Source organism: Heterodontus francisci, chromosome 18 (assembly GCF_036365525.1).
Source record: "Heterodontus francisci isolate sHetFra1 chromosome 18, sHetFra1.hap1, whole genome shotgun sequence".
Lineage (NCBI taxonomy): Eukaryota > Metazoa > Chordata > Chondrichthyes > Heterodontiformes > Heterodontidae > Heterodontus > Heterodontus francisci.
In genome coordinates, this window is record NC_090388.1 from 35,867,557 (window position 1) to 35,883,946 (window position 16,390).

General features: G+C 39.8%; 1 protein-coding gene across 3 annotated transcripts in view; it reads right to left on the bottom strand.

Moving 5' to 3' along the window:
- The window catches only part of cftr (CF transmembrane conductance regulator), a 149,144-nt gene that overhangs the window by 63,507 nt on the left and 69,247 nt on the right, over nt 1–16,390 (bottom strand). For all 3 annotated transcript variants that reach the window (XM_068050529.1, XM_068050531.1, XM_068050532.1), the window contains 3 exons: nt 12,529–12,623; nt 5,460–5,546; nt 3,541–4,288 (listed from right to left, as the gene is read on the bottom strand). In XM_068050529.1, coding sequence (XP_067906630.1) covers nt 3,541–4,288; nt 5,460–5,546; nt 12,529–12,623 — 930 coding nt within the window. The remainder of the gene's footprint in view (nt 1–3,540; nt 4,289–5,459; nt 5,547–12,528; nt 12,624–16,390) is intronic.

Sequence of the window (16,390 nt, forward strand, 5' to 3'; positions counted from 1 at the left end):
ACTGGAGTTTCCACCACCTTCTACATTGGTTTAAACAACATTGCACCAGAGGCTGGCCCTGCCTACAAAACTGACCATGGCCCCAGACTACATTAATCAGCATTAGGAGTTTCTGCTATTTGTGCTCATTTGCAGGCCTTCAAGGAGGCTCCAAAAATGGATCTTTTGGATGCACTAATAGGACACTAATAGGTATGTTTTAAAAGGTTTTGATTTTGACCACTGTACCCTAATCTAACTAGAAAATAGTTTTGTATATTTTTTAGAAGTCATTTTCAGTCATTTAAAATCAAGTTACTGATTGATTGATACACTGATTGAAAATGCTTTTTTTTTGTGATAAACCCATTTGCAGCTGTATTAATCAAACTTTACCAAGTTATCACTCTTAAATATATCAAGGAATATTTTTAAAGCAAAATTTTAGTTCAAAAATTCCATTTTAAAATGCTGCTCAATTGCACAGGTTCATGCCTGACTTTGAGCTCCGTGACATGCAAATGCGTTTGAATGGAAAATCAGGGGGAAAAAACACTTTTCAAAATGGGCACAAGTTTGGGCACAATTTGCCCTGAAAGCACCAATTGTGATCAAAGCTGAAACTCTACCCCCACATCTGTTATTACTCTTGTCACATAGTTGTGAGTCACATGTTATTTAATACATGTTAACATTGCAATTAAATGACATAAATTTTCATCACTGCTGTCCTCCACCTCAGTTACATTGGGCTGCATTTTAAAAGCCCGCCGCCAAAATAAGCGGCGGGCGGAAAAATATACAGCCCGCACTCATGGGGCCCACGAGGCAGAGCCACCATGATTCCAAACGCGGCAGCTCATTAGCATGACCGGGGCGGCCACCTCCTCGATGACGCCTTGGAGCCTCAAATGACACGTTACATTTTAAAGGGCCAGTTATTGTAAATTTTTCTAAATGAATTAAAAGGTCTTCCCATGCCTTCTGCCACCTCACCACCACACCCTCCCCCCACCTCCCCAATGGCATTAAATTCATTTCTGTCCTTTCCCCCACTGGAATACCTACTGTCATTTAATGGCCAACTACCCCCCACAACCAAGGTTCTGACCCTTTGTCCTTTACCCCTTCCCATTACCCACCCCCAACCAATCCGAGGAGTTTGACCCTGCTCCCCCCACTTCCACATTGAGGAAAGTTCCTCCTCCCCCCTCCCCACAGGAATCACTCTTCGTTTCCCCGAACGGAGATTCAAAGGCGCAACATTCCTGGCCGCACAATGAAGATCGGTGCAGTAAATAAGGACCTTCATTAAATCAGGTAGGTAAATTAATTTAAATATGGAAATCACTTCCGGTGTTGGAGAGCCTTTAAAATCCAGGCAGAAGAGTCTAGCAGAAATGATAATGCCTCATGTGCCCCAGACAGCAAGAAGGTAGTCAAAGGGATCAGACTAGACAAGCAAGATCGGGGAGCTTTTTGCATTTTAAATTAAAGTTCCATTATCCTGCAATAATCACCAGGGGCTTGCCACAAATGTGACGATGTAAAACCAACACAGGAGAATATACTTGCCAAGATTGCCACTGGCAGTAGTGATACCCTGTGATCAATCTGTTTTAAAATAACATAGCTAGCAGAGCATCACAGCAAAAAAGACAAAATTGTAAGCCATAAATATTTGTAAAATTGCCGCTGGAATATATACAGGTTACATCAGTACAATAAATGCTAAAGCTTGTGATAGAGCCACTCATGGAAATTTCAAAGAAAAGTTTCTGAAATTGAAACAAGCATTAAATGTTGAAAAAACCTGAAAACATTAATATTTTGTGAACCAATGTATAGGAAAAGAGCTACACTTACTATTGCAGTTCTATATTACTAGTTATAAGTATAGTACTATTCCTGTCAATTACTAAATCCAACAACTTTGCAATTCTTTGTTATGTTTACAGAATAAAGACAATGCCTTACTTTGAGGAATAAATTCAGTATTCCATAGTTATGGCAACTTGAATTGATTCTGCTTATTTACAGCACAGATGGCATAAGCCATCCTTTTCAAATCTGAAATAAAAGCAAAATACCATGGATGCTGGAAATCTGAACTAAAAACAGAAAGACCTGAAATGTTTCATTTAATATTAAAATTAAGTTAAAATCATTCAAATTAACATGGCTGTCCCATGCCGATATTCCTGCCATCGGCCGGAACTCACATGCCTTCGGAACTCCATTTGGAGTTCCGAGGTGTGACACTGGTGGAGAGGGGGGAGGAGTGAAATCTTCAGATCAGGAGGGGTGTGGCGGCGGGGAAAACCGCTCCGATAGGTTGTGGGGATGGTAGGAAGGGGTTGAAGGTCAAAGGTTCTGAAGGTGGGGGGGGTGAAAATTTGGCATATTTTTGCAGGGAAATGTCAACTTGTTAAATGAGAACTCAGTGGGCTGGGTGCAGGGAGGGGGAATCAAAGATAAATAAAAATATTTCTGCAGTTTGTATTTAAACGGCACTTTTAAAAATGTAAATGAAAGTGAAGGGCTTGAAGCCCTTTAAAAATGGCGTCTGCGCAGTGGTGCTGGACACCGTTGCCTGAGACAGAGCTGGCGCCCTCTCTACGTCATCGGGCGGCGGCTCTGTCCCCTCCATTTAAATGAGGCCTCATGCGAAATATCACGGGGGCTTAGCAGCGGCCGCTCCACGTAGGCAGACCACCGACTTCAAAGCGCGCCACCGCGATTTGCGGCGCGCTATTAAAATCCAGCCATTTGTTTCTATTCAAATCTATGTATCCCGTAATGGTCCATGTAAGAAATTTGAGTTCAATGAAATAATATAGTTCCTATAAGCTCCATATAGCTATATATCTTTGGACAGGAATTGTTTTTAAATGTTTTCCTGATATGTCCACCCCAATATAATCACTAAAATTCAATGCAGAACAATATACAACAAAATCCTGTTAGAATATTTCAGGCATCCTGTAAAGCTCAAGCACTTGTTTTCTGATGGAATGTTAACAATACAGTTCTTTTTTTCCCCAGAGTCAAGCGTTCAAATCCTACGACAGCAGCTGGGGAATTTAAATTCAATTAATTAACTAAATCTGGAACTAAAAATCTAGTATCAGTAATGGTTACTATGAAACTACCAGATTGTCATAAAATCAATCTGGCTCACTAATGATCTTTAGGGAAGGAAATCTGCTGTCCTTACCCTGTCTGGCTTATATTTGACTCCAGACCCACAACAAGGTGGCTGATTCTTAACTGCCCTCTGAAATGGCTTTGCAAGCCATTCCATTTTATTCAAGGAGGGGCTCACAATCACCTTATCAAGGGTGATTAGGGATAAGCAATAAACGCCACCATTGCTCACATTCCATGAATGAATATAAAAAAATAGCAATTCTTCACGCAGCCAAGAGGATTTTGTTTCTTTTATATTGTTGTGCATTTTAAAGATTTTGCTGTATTTCTTGGAAGACTATTAGGAGGCTGCAGTGTATTACATGGAAAATGTCAAATTATAACTTTCAGTGTTGGAGTGTTTTAACATACCTTTAGATCCTCTTCATTTATTTCTTCACTAATTTCAAAACTTCCATCTTCAGACAAGCGTCTTGAATAAATGTCTATCTCCGAAGAAGCATAGTTGGTTTGAGAAACCATGGACATTTTGCGTACAGTGTTGCGCCGTGCATGAATCCTGTTCGGAGATGTTGAAGAGTTAGTCATGAGTGCCAGTACAGATTTCCGTCTGTGTGCCTGAAATGGAACCTCACTTTTGAATATATTACTGCGGGGCTGTGTGGGCTCCCCTAGTTCATTCTCTGGAATGAGAGAAAAATGTCTTTCATTTGGCTCATTGATAACGTCTTCGATACCATTCGCCTGTGGGTATGGCATAGCTGTTTGTATGAGGGAAAATTTTTTGTTTGATGTTATTGGATTGACTATCAGTGATGATTTCCTTTTCTCATTGAATTCTGTTGATGGCTGTTTAAATGATGCTTTTCGAGTTTCATTGAAGTTTCCCAAACCTGCTCCATCTCCAGAGGACACAGAGCACCGGCGAAGGGTTTCAGTAAGAATTGAGTTTCTTCTTTCAGCACTAAAGCTGTCGAAACCCTCAGAACCCAGCAGCTGTGAACTGAAGTCAGGCTTTTCACCCTGAAGTTCAGAAAAGGTTCCGTAGAAATAGCAATGCCCCTCGTGCAAGAGCAGAATTTTATCTGCCTTCTTCAAGTGTTCCAGCTTTGAAGTCACCAGGATTCGGATTTTGTTAACCATCAGTTTACAAAGACAACTATTGAAAAAAAAACATACATTATAATCTGGTCCATTTATATCATAGCAATTAGAATTACTCATTTAACTTTTGAAAGATTAATCAAAATATAAGCAATTGCACATAATGAAAGCTTCATGTTGTGCTATGAGTATTATTGATACATTTGGACATAAAGTGAATGGATTGTGTATCATTTGTTTGCGGGTTTAACAGTTTACCAGCTAAAATACACACACTAAAGTTTAGGTAGCCAACAATCTTACAATTGACTATTTCATTCCTATTTCCTGATCATATAATAAGTTTTGTGGATAACTTTACTTGTTATTTATCATATATATAACTTCATTATGAAGTTATATATATATCATATATATAACTTCATAACTTCAGTTTCCTGGAATAGGATGGGGTGTAACAAGAGGCCAACTGAATATTAACTAACCAAAAATGAATAAAGAAATCCAATTCAATTGGAATTGACCTAATCAGTGAAATGTCACAGCTCATCCTTGTTTATTTAATAACACAACCAGTCTTCAGTTAAATGCAACAGAAATGAAAACTGACCTACTGCATGACTAATATGTTAAAGATCTACCAAACCATGATCCTGTGCTTGGCTAATTGAAACATAATCTCTCAAAAGAAAACCTTGATCCAAAAACAATCCATAACTATTGTAATGTCATTACTAAAGTCCACCATGTCCATCTTTCAGAAGGTATTGAGTGATTAGTATGATCAATTTAAAGGATTAACCAAGTACCTACTTTTACAAGAAATATACTGTTTTCAAGCAAATGAGTTATGAACAGATCTGAATAAAATAAATAAAATGTTTAATTTAAAATAATCATGTATGTTATTTGTGTAGCAGAGTTTGGTTAGTTATTGCCATTCACAAATAAAACTATCATCTACTGCCCTTATTGGAATTCTTGGTCCCATGAATTGGCCAGATACTTCATTGCAGTTGTGTAAAGTGGACTACCACTGAAGGAAGCCACATCTCATTAATACCACTGAATCTCATTCACTATGTAAGGATACATTAACAGAGCTCCTACCTCAATTAAAATTAAATTTATTTATAGCTATTACATTGTGTTTTTAAGATAGGACTGGAAACATTGAATATATTTACAGAGAATTTTGTACCAGTAATATAACTTCTGGAGGATACCTTTCAAATATGTCCTTTTCTGTAGTTACATCAAGGTGACTGAAAGGTGAATCCAGTAGATACAGATCAGCATCTTTATATAGTGCTCTATAGACAGAAAGAAACAGTAATAGACTGGTTAGTCAATAATGTTTTTATAGCTTGGCTTGAAAATGAGAAGAACCTATTTGACTCGAGATAAATGAAATTACTGTGAAGCAGCCAGTTTGGTGGTAAATTGGCAACTCGTGTCAGTATTTTAACAACCTATTCTGTGAATTAGTTGCTTTTATCATCATTTTGTCTTTTAAAACCTAGCAAAATAATAGCTGCTTGTGTTTAAAAGGCCTTGATACATCATATGAACACATTTTTGGTTCAGTTGAGTTTTTTAACTTCAAGATACTGAATTGAAAATTTTGATAGCTTGAGATTTGCTAACAAAGTAATCCCTGAAGAGAAATGCAGTGCTGGCTTAATATTCTGCTATTGACTGGATTCAATAAAAACGATTGGAATCAACTTTATGTATGTAACCTTATTCAATAATTTCCAGGACCAGCTAGAGTGACAACTGATCAAGAGATACTGCCTTAGTTCTAAGAGGTGTGGCACTGAGCTCATGTAAGAGTTCACATTGAGGTTTATTGAATATTGCATGTGGAAGAGTCACAATAAAATTGATCTTTTGCCTCAATCATTTCAGCTAAGAGAGCACATCTGGCACCTGTGCTGCATTAACTTCCTCATGTCAGAGAAGCAGTCTTTATATGTTTTCAGTTGATGACCCAGTATATATAGCAGATAAGGTGGTGTCCTTGGGTCAATTCATTGCACATGTATGGTTTTCAAATCACCTGTTCAAAGAGATAATATTTTTGAAATGCACTGTAAAATGATTCCTTTAGTCCTATTCTTGTTTCTGATAATGTCGTTTGTGCAGTCTTATAAATTTTACTCCACTTCTAATGATCCATACTTGATTTTCTTTGTGTACTGTTTCAAGACACACTGCAGTTTCGTGGATATCAGTGGTGGTTCTATTTTCTTAGAACATTTTGTAACTTTTGAGCAAACTACAGCCATATTGTATGTCTACTGTATATACTAGTGTAAAAGTCGCATTTTTGAGGTTAAAATTTGGGCATCAACTTTTACACGAGTCATTATTTTGAACTTTATTAACAAAATAATAGCCACCATGGAGACAGGGCGTAGAGCGGATGGATGCACGGGAAACTATGTATCCATTCTGGTGATGTTTATTGACCCATTCTTCAACTTTATCATCTAATTGCAGCCACTTGCTAGGTTTCCCCCTGTTGGCACTTTTGTTCTTTGGCATCTTCCTGAGCTGTGTGGAAAGCTTTCTCCAATCTCTGACATTCTTCTCTGATACTTTGAATTCTCTTGCTGTCTCACAATTATTCGCCTTCTCTGCACATGCAATGATTTTTAATTTAAACTTCTTCTTCTTCTTTGGCCTCCTTGTCTCGAGAGACAATGGGTAAGCGCCTGGAGGTGGTCAGTGGTTTGTGAAGCAAGGCCTGGAGTGGCTATAAAGGCCAATTCTAGAGTGACAGACTCTTCCACAGGTGCTACAGATAAAATTGGTTGTCGGGCTGTTACACAGTTGGCTCTCCCCTTGCGCTTCTGTCTTTTTTCCTGCCAACTGCTAAGTCTCTTCGACTCGCCATTCAAACAGCACTGTGTATTTGTTCTTCTTCCTTGGCGTCATATTGAAAAAATGTGGGGGTCCTAGCTGAACGTTCGGGTATTTATACTGATGGATAATTAGAATGTTCTTTCTGCGCTGTGAAAGTTAATGTCGACTTTTACACGAGATAGAGGAAAAATTCAAGAATTTTTGGCCTAAAGTCATGGGTCGATTTTTACATGAAATTGACTTTTAAATGAGTATCTACAGTATATCTCTGATCCAACCTGAGATTGGCACAGTCAAAACAGTTGACTGTATTCTGGGGCACGTGAATGACATGCCAATGTATTCTCAATTTCAACACAATTGTGGATTGACAAAAAGGTCAGCAAACAAATTATGAGGAATGATATTATAGTATTTGTCAACACAACAAGCATGGTGGAAAAACCAGCCACTAGGCTGATGTTTTATATAAATATGGCTGTGTCATGTGTTTAATGGCACACCATCGTTCTGCAAGGATAAATTCTGTTTCTGCTCACTGGCAGAAATACAAAAAACAAATGTACTAAAACATGCCATATGAACATTTCATCTATTTTGCCCCACCCCTATTGGGGGAATTGCAGAGTTAATTATATTTATGTCCTAAACACACATTCTAAATGAAAATGGGAAAGCTAAAGTCATAACCTTATCATACATAGCTGCTCACCAAGGATGAAACTGCAAACATTTTGCAGAAACCTGAGGAGCAAATATTTTTGGGTGCACTGACAGTACTCTCCAATGGTGGAAACCAGACTCCTATCTGTTGTCTTATTATATATTGCTGGATTGTTAGATTTTTGCTAATTGGCCACCATTACCACTGCCAAGAAAATTATGGTCTTGTCTCATGAGACAGGATCTGCATACTTCAAGTCATTTTCATTTCTCACACTAGCCATTCTTACAGCCATTCCAAGATCAGGTTACTCAATTAAGCCAAACTTGTGTTCATATTCAATGGGAACTGATGTAAGACTGCCCATATTCATTTTACTTACAACTCATAACTGTGATCACAGAGAAAGGAAGTGACTGGACTGAAATTGATCCCAGATTACCAGATTGTAAATCCAATTTATTAAACAAATCCTTGTGCTGGATAATTTAGACAATTCTGAGTAAAATATCCAATGTTCACATCTTATGTTTAACATTTAATGCTTTTAGTAATGTAGGATGTTTTCAATATGACAAATAATTTTGAACTTGTTAATGCTTAATGTTATAGAATAATCTTACACAAAGATACAAAATTGCACAGCACTGTTTAATTCATAGAAGCCTGTGAATAACAATGATTTGCATAATTCTCATTTAAATTAACTACGTACATGCCTTGCATTGTGTAAACTTGTGCCCAGCCTCTCTAATCATTACATGTAAGAAACTGCCATTATCTTTCTTCCTCTTCCCCAAGAATAAAAATGGAAGAACTGGTTCTGATTTTAACACATAAAAAAATTCAGGGAAATGTCGTTGTTATTAAAAAAGACCATTTTGAATTTCTTTGATAGAACAATCACAGACTTACAACTTGTCCAATAAAAAAAGATTTTTTTTCCATTTTGATGGTGAAATTTCTAGTTTATAGTTAGCCCAGTTCCAATAGCTAATGTTACGACCAGGTGAGAAAGGTGTCTCGGGGTCTCTTTCAGCCTTCATCAGGTCTTACTGTAACAGGATTTAATTTTTAAACACACTGCTTTTTGAGCACCCCCTTTTGTGAATCATTGTTCACCACTTTCCAATTATAAGGTAAAGAAATGAGCACAAACAGGCTTTCTTAGGTTTGAAGAAGAAAAGTGAAATTTATTAAAACTTAAACTCTACTTTGGTTAATGCTTACGGATACATGCTGTGCCCCACACTAGCATGCATACGCGATACATATATGCAAATGTAGTGCTTGCTTGTAGGTACATCTTGATTTTCATTGAGGCCCAGTATTCTTCTTAAACCTTGTTTACTGTAGGAGACTTTTCTCTCTTGGGGTTCATATGTCTTCAGTGGTTTTCAGTTCTGTGAAATAGAGATGGAAGCAGACAGGAGAGGTAGTGGTGAGCCAGCCAGGAGAGGTCTTTTCAGTCCAGGAGCAAACAGCTTTCTGAGTTCAAATTCCATTTTCCAATTTAAAACTCCCCTAGTTGGCCAGCAGGTGGTCACATGACCAACTGGTTTGATCAAATCTCTTCTGTGCATTGGGGCAGGGGCCTGCTAGTATGAAAAAAAATGTCATTCCAGCCAGGAGCTGGCAACCCCTTGTAACAGGCCTTCTTTTTCTCCCCAGCAACAATTTTAAAATTTAATGGCCATGTGGTGAAATATATGTGACTCATTCTTGGCAGGTGAGGGCCTGCATAATATTAAGCTCTGTAATGCCAAAAATCAGGAAATGAGCAGCAAATTGCATCAACAGCTAATAGGTATTTCATGATTTTCCAGCTGTGGGTAAATGTCTGTAGAATACTTAGAACATGAAAGGAGTGACCTATTGGGTAGTTATCACATCTATTATGGACAATGCGTTTTAGCTTTTAATTTACAGTTCAGTGAAAACATTGAGTATGTGCTATGTTTTGGAAAAGTTAAGTCAGCAGTGCACATACACTGCAATCTGCTAAACCCTTGTACATTTTTGGTGGGAAGTTGAATTTTAGAGTCATAGAGAGCGATACAGCACTGAAACAGGCCCTTCGGCCCACCGAGTCTGTGCCGACCATCAACCACCCATTTATACTAATCCTACACTAATCCCATATTCCTACCACATCCCCACCTGTCCCTATATTTCCCTACCACCTACCTATACTAGGGGCAATTTATAATGGCCAATTTACCTATCAACCTGCAAGTCTTTGGCATGTGGGAGGAAACCGGAGCACCCGGAGGAAACCCACGCAGACACAGGGAGAACTTGCAAACTCCACACAGGCAGTACCCAGAATTGAACCCGGGTCGCTGGAGCTGTGAGGCTGCGGTGCTAACCACTGCGCCACTGTGCCGCCCAAATCCTACATTAATCCCATATTCCCTAACACATCCCCACAATTCTCCTACCACCTACCTACACTAGGGGCAATTTACAATGGCCAACTTACCTATCAACCTGCAAGTCTTTGGCTGCGGGAGGAAACCGGAGCACCCGGCGGAAACCCACGAGGTCACACGGAGAACTTGCAAGCTCCGCACAGGCAGTACCCAGAACTGAACCCGGGTCACTGGAGCTGTGAGGCTGCAGTGCTAACCAAAGCACCACTGTACCAGGCCCTCGACATGTGGGTCGCGGGGGTGGGGGGCCCATAAAATCCTGCGGGGGGAGGCCCGCCTCGGCCCCAACTTCGAGAAGGGCCTGCCGCATATTACCGGTGGCAGGGGGACCTCGGTTCCTGCCTCCCACCACTTGGTGGCAGAGCCTTCATCTAAATAGTTAAATGAGTAATTAAATGCAAATGAACTTACCTGCCACCGCTGGCCGTCCCACGCTGAATTTATCGCTGCTGATCGCAATACATGCGCCTTTGGATGGCCGCATGGAGTTCCAAGGTGAGACACTGGTGGGGAGGTTGGAGGAGTAAACTTCAGCGCGGTGGAGGGGTTGGGTGGGGCGGTGGGAAAGCATGGAAAACCTTTTTCATTGGGTATGGGGATGCTGGGAAGGGGTTTAGGGTCAAAGGGAATAAAGTTCAGGGGGTAAAGGTCGTTACTGCTAACTAATTTTTTTGGGGGGGGGATGGGCCAAAAAAAATGACTGAATGTGCGTTGGGTGGGTGGGAGAGGGCATTGCAGGTGTGGACAAAGCTTTATTTAAAGTATTAAAGAATGGTCCCTTTAATCATTTAAATGTCCTCTAAGGGCTGGAAGCCCTTTAAAAATGGCGTCGGCACCTGCACAGTGGCACCAAGCGCCATTGCTGGGGACATGGCGGTCACCTCCCCTACATCAATGGGGACGGCCGCTCCGCGCCCTCTCTTTAAATGAGCCCCCGCATGTAATATCGCGGGGGCTTGGCAGTGGCACTTCGGTGTTGGAAGGCTACTGCTTTCGCAGTGCACCCCTGCGAAGCACAGCGCGCTGATAAAATTCAGCCCAATGTGTTATTAATATTTGTAGCGTTAACTAAGAAACATACTACCAGTTCTACTTATTAAAAAAACAATGAGTTGTGAGGTTGGGGACTCCCTGAATAAAGTTAACTTTGTAACCCGTAACGCGAGCTTGTCAGGAGCTGCTCAAATGAAGCCTTTTATTTGCTCCCAAGGTAGTGGTGACAGATTATCAGAAACTGCACAAAATAACAAATTCTTATTAATCATTTTGATTATTTTGGGGAACACACTACTATGTTGTTTCTGGAATCTGAAATTAGTTGTCAGTCTGTTGGTACTGACTGAATAGATTTTAGTTCATAAACTACAGCAGTACCTTTCCGAACACCACCAAAAATACTGTTCAGCCACTTTTATTAATTAAGGAACTGTCCCACTTCATCAGACTCGACTTTAAACTATATCTGGGAATATATTGTTACAGAGTTCTTTAAGACTACAACATTAGCATCCATTAATGACTTCAGTAATGTTAATCTTACTGATGCATCAATGCTATTTGAACTGTGTGAAATGCTTTCCTGTATCTCTGTGTTAGCTGAGATGAATACTACAGAAACAGTTATGTAAGTATAAAGTTGAAACCTCGTCAGCTGCAGTGTGAATAACATAATGGCCAAAAGTAAATATTAATACTGCAGCAGCAACAGACTTACAATAGTTCATGCCCGTCCACTATACATAGAGCAAATTTGACCCATGTGTGGCCATTTTCCACTGTTCATTTTTATGACTCTAAATATGTATTTAATAGAAACAATCACAAATATTTTCTTGGGCCGAGGAATGTTATAGCATAAGATGCAGGTGCTCCAGTCAGTCGTGGGTGACCTGCCCAACTTCTCAACTGGGAATTGTAGAATAGCACCTGAGAATTACATTGTAAAATGGAGCCATAAAGAGTAAAAACAAATACAAATTATTATATCAGTTCCTAGGAACACGTGATTTTTTTTTAAATTCTGAAATTTGTCCCAGAAATCAGCCAGTAATGATCCACAGCTGCAAAACAAAATGTACCTTATGTAACATTCTAACTGAATCAGCCACAGTTGAAAGGCAATCTCCTGATGAGAGAATTTTCCGTCAAGACCAGACTGCTGCAATATCCTACTTGTTGATAAAATTAATCATCTATAGAGGATACTGTTATAAAAGGATAATCTTTTACAGGAACAATGAGTTTCTCAGTGGAAAGAACTTCCCAATCAAACACACCACTTTCCTTTTGTTAAAACATATTGTTACAATGTTAATTTGTAATACAAACCTTGCCAAGGAGATTCTTGCTCGTTGACCTCCACTGAGAGTAATCCCTCCATCTCCAAGTACAGTCTTATCCTTGTTAGGAAATACTGTGATATCCTGGGGGGAAAAGCGTGAAAAGCTAATGTGTCAGCAATCTTCATTTTGCAGTAATGAAAGTAGTTAAGTTCAATGATATGTTCTGAGCAACCAGAGTTTTGTTGTGTTTACTTTCAGTTGACTAAAATGCCAATAATGGGAATTCCATCTAGTTCAATGTTGAATTCCTCAGAGCAACATTGAAGATGAACTATTTGGCCAAAGTGGGATGTTGGTACAACATAAATGTAGTGCAGTAGCATGTAGATTTATGCTCAGAGTTTCCCGCACTTGGTGTTCACAGGTTCAGCTGTGCCATTGGAGTGAGATATGCAGCAGGGAAAATTGGGGGGAAAGTTTCTCTCGGCAATTCTCATCAACCTCTTATCAGCTGGTTCAAGGTCCAATCTCCTGTCCAGAGTATAGAAGGTAGTGCAGGAAAGGGAAAAACGCAACAAGTGATTAGAATTCGAAATGAACTGCCTGATAAGGTTGTGGAAACAGATTTAATAATAACTTTCAAAAGGGAATTGGACAAATACGAGAAGGAGAAAAAATTACAGGGATATGGGGAAAGAGCCAGGGATTGGGACTAACTGAATTGATCTTCAAAAGAGCCACACAGACTTGATGGACCGAATAGCCTCCTTCTGTGCAGTACAATTCTATGATTCTATGTTTCTATGATGAAATAGAAAAGGGCATATGTACAAAAATGTAAAATGTATATCAGTTACATTCAGATTGCTATAAAATAATAATGGGCCATAATTTGCTATATCAGGGTATCTAATGGCATCTACCATTAGTTAAACCCGCTCTTGTATGTTTAGGTTTTTAAATTTTTTGATTGTAAGCTGCTGGAAGTGCGAGCTGATAATGGCACAGCAAGGGAAACTGAACATCTGATACCTGAGTGAACAGGGCAAGCAATTGTGTATCTCCTTAACTAATCAGATTGAAGGATTGTGAAATTAACAGCACAGGAACTGAGAAGGATGTGTAAATTAGAGTCGGTGAACACAATGTCAAATCAGGTGCAGAAAGAGAAATAAACAGAGGGAAAGAAAGATTGGATTAAGAGAAAGAGGGAAAAGGACAGCAATAAAAAGTAAAAAGAAATGCTTTAGTTAAGAAAATTTAAATCTCCAGCAACAATTATTTCCTGAAAGCCTGAGACTCTACATTTGTCACAGTTAATTTTCAATGCCTAGAGGTTGAATGGCAGTAATTAACACTTATGTTGTTAAAAGGTACTTAGACTTGAAATGACAAAATGTAACTTTCTGTGGTGAGTTTAGTTCATATCTAATGCACAAATACAGGACCTTCATGCTGTTCAATGCATTTCAATGTTGAGTCAGACAGCAAGATGCCGTTTTCACAAAGCTAATAGTGGAGCAGCGCAACTCAGACAAAAACCTTTAGATATTCGTAGTCAAGCTCGCACCGTCCCCTCCCCTGAAGATGCTGTGTATTTGCACATAAATAACAGTGAGTGCCATTAGCCTCACTGTTTCTTGACAGAAAATTCTAGTGCAGTACTTCATGGTGTGACTGCTACAAGATATTTTGGCCGGAATCTTACGTTGGCAGGTGACCCTGTCTATTGGCCAAATGGTCGGGGGCGAAATTGCCTCCACTGGGCCTGGGGAGCCAAGCCAGGATCTTATTCTCCACAGGCCCTTAATTGGCATTGGGCGGGACTTCCACCTCTCTGAGGCAGGAAGCCCCCCCTAATGGAGCTGCTTGTCAATCAGAAGGTTGGCAACTCTCAGTCCCAGCAGCGTCACCGGGAGCAGTGGCCGCTGCTGGGGCTGCAACCAGCCAACAGAAGCATGAGGGATGATGGCCCCAGAACCAAGGTAAGTTTTTGGCGCCTCGCCAGGGACAATCAGTTGGTCCCCGGCGAGGCAATAGTGCTTTGTTTTGTGGGGAGGGGGTAATGTTGTGCAGTGGGGGCAGTTGGGCTATGGGGGGCCCTCCGTGGGGCACAGGGTGCCCGTTCAAGAGGGCCCCCCCAGCCCGCAAGAAGGCCGCCAGGTTTTACCTGTCGGTGTTCTGGGGGCCTGAGCTACCTGCCAGCTGCTGTTAAAATATCAGCGGTGCTGGAGGAGGCCCTTAAGGGCCTTGATTGGCCTGGGGTAGGCAGGCTGTTTCTCTCCACCGACGCCCCGTGTAAAATTGCAGCAGGGGCGGGAAGGCATTGGGAATGCCCCCCCTAACCTCCAACTCAATTTTCCTGCGCCCCATCCCCACCACCAGCCCGCTCATGTGGGGGCGGCCGTAAAATTACGGCCTTTGTGTGGATGTGGAGCACACCTCTAATTTAGGAGTTATGGACTTTTACCTTTGACTAGAATAAGAAGAAACAAAAATATGAGACTTGTTTGAAAATCTGAAGCTTAAAACTGGCATATCAGATGAATAGAAATTTAATATGTGTTTGAAATGTTGCACACTGATGACGACATCAAGAAATAACAGTGAATGGATCCATTGCCAAAAAATCTTCATTTCTGTGTTCTTTTGCAAAATAAAGCTTTTCTTTACTGGCTAGCCTTTCTGTTTGCACTCTTTAATAGATTGCCTTTTAAATTGCTTTATTGATGTTTAAATTGCTTTGATTTATTTCCACATTAGATCACGATTGGAAGTGTGCTTTGTATTCAAAGTTAAATATTCATTCATTTAAATTTTAGTTCTTATAACTTGATCAAGTGATATTCTTCAGCATTAAGTCCTATTTTTTTTTAAAAAGTGATACATTGACCTTGCTTTTCAATTATAAAATCATTTTAAGCAGCCAAGTAATTTATTTTGCAATGATCAAGACTAACACAGATAAAGAGAAGATGGTGTGAAAACATAAAGGCCTAATTTAGACATCAGGCTTATTGCTTGATGGACCCAACTCTGTGAATTATATTGCCACAATAGTTAAAATTTTCTGAGTGCGTCATTGTTCTTCATTGTCAATAATTAAACCATCAACCATAAAAGTATGTTGTACGTCAGGGATTGTGAATAAGAGCAAAGCACAAATGATCATTTTAAATGACTCATTTGTTAACGAATTAAATCATGAATTCAGACAAGAAAAATGGTAACACTATATTTCACAAAGACTGGGCTGGAGGTGTTTTAGACCTGAGTGACTGGAGATACAGATGTACAAACACACATATAGAGAAATTTCAGACTCTCACTTTGATGTAGGTCATGTGTATCCAGGTAATTGTGTTTGGAGTGCAGTAATGTAATGCCACCCACGTTTTCTTACTGTGTGCCTGCACATACCAAAATTTCATGCTTGACTCTGCCTCCTGTAAAGTGGACCCAATTCAAAACTGAGACAGAGTCACATGGAGTGACTACTTATTTTATCCAAAGTTCCCCAGGATTTTAAAAAGTTACAGTCCAGTCCCATTTCACAATAAAGCTAAGCACATTAACACTGTGGCTATATTGCATCATAGCTTTTTCCATAATGAACGTTTTTTTTTTGAGAAACTAAGTTGAAAGGCCAAGGCCCTTAGTGCAGAACACCACCAGGGTTGAAAAGAGTACAAGCAAAGATTAGGGAAAGCGGCAACTATTATTCTGGTGATGCCAAACTTTGGTTTTAAAAGCCTGAAGATTATAGGAGGAATGTAAAACTCAGATCATTCCAAAATTTTGAGATGATGGAAAGAATGAGTTACAGTAGGAGTATGTGTAGACTCCTGATTTCAACACAGTGGGAGTGCGGAGGAAGGCAGAGTATGTAGGACAGTATTTGTGAGAAG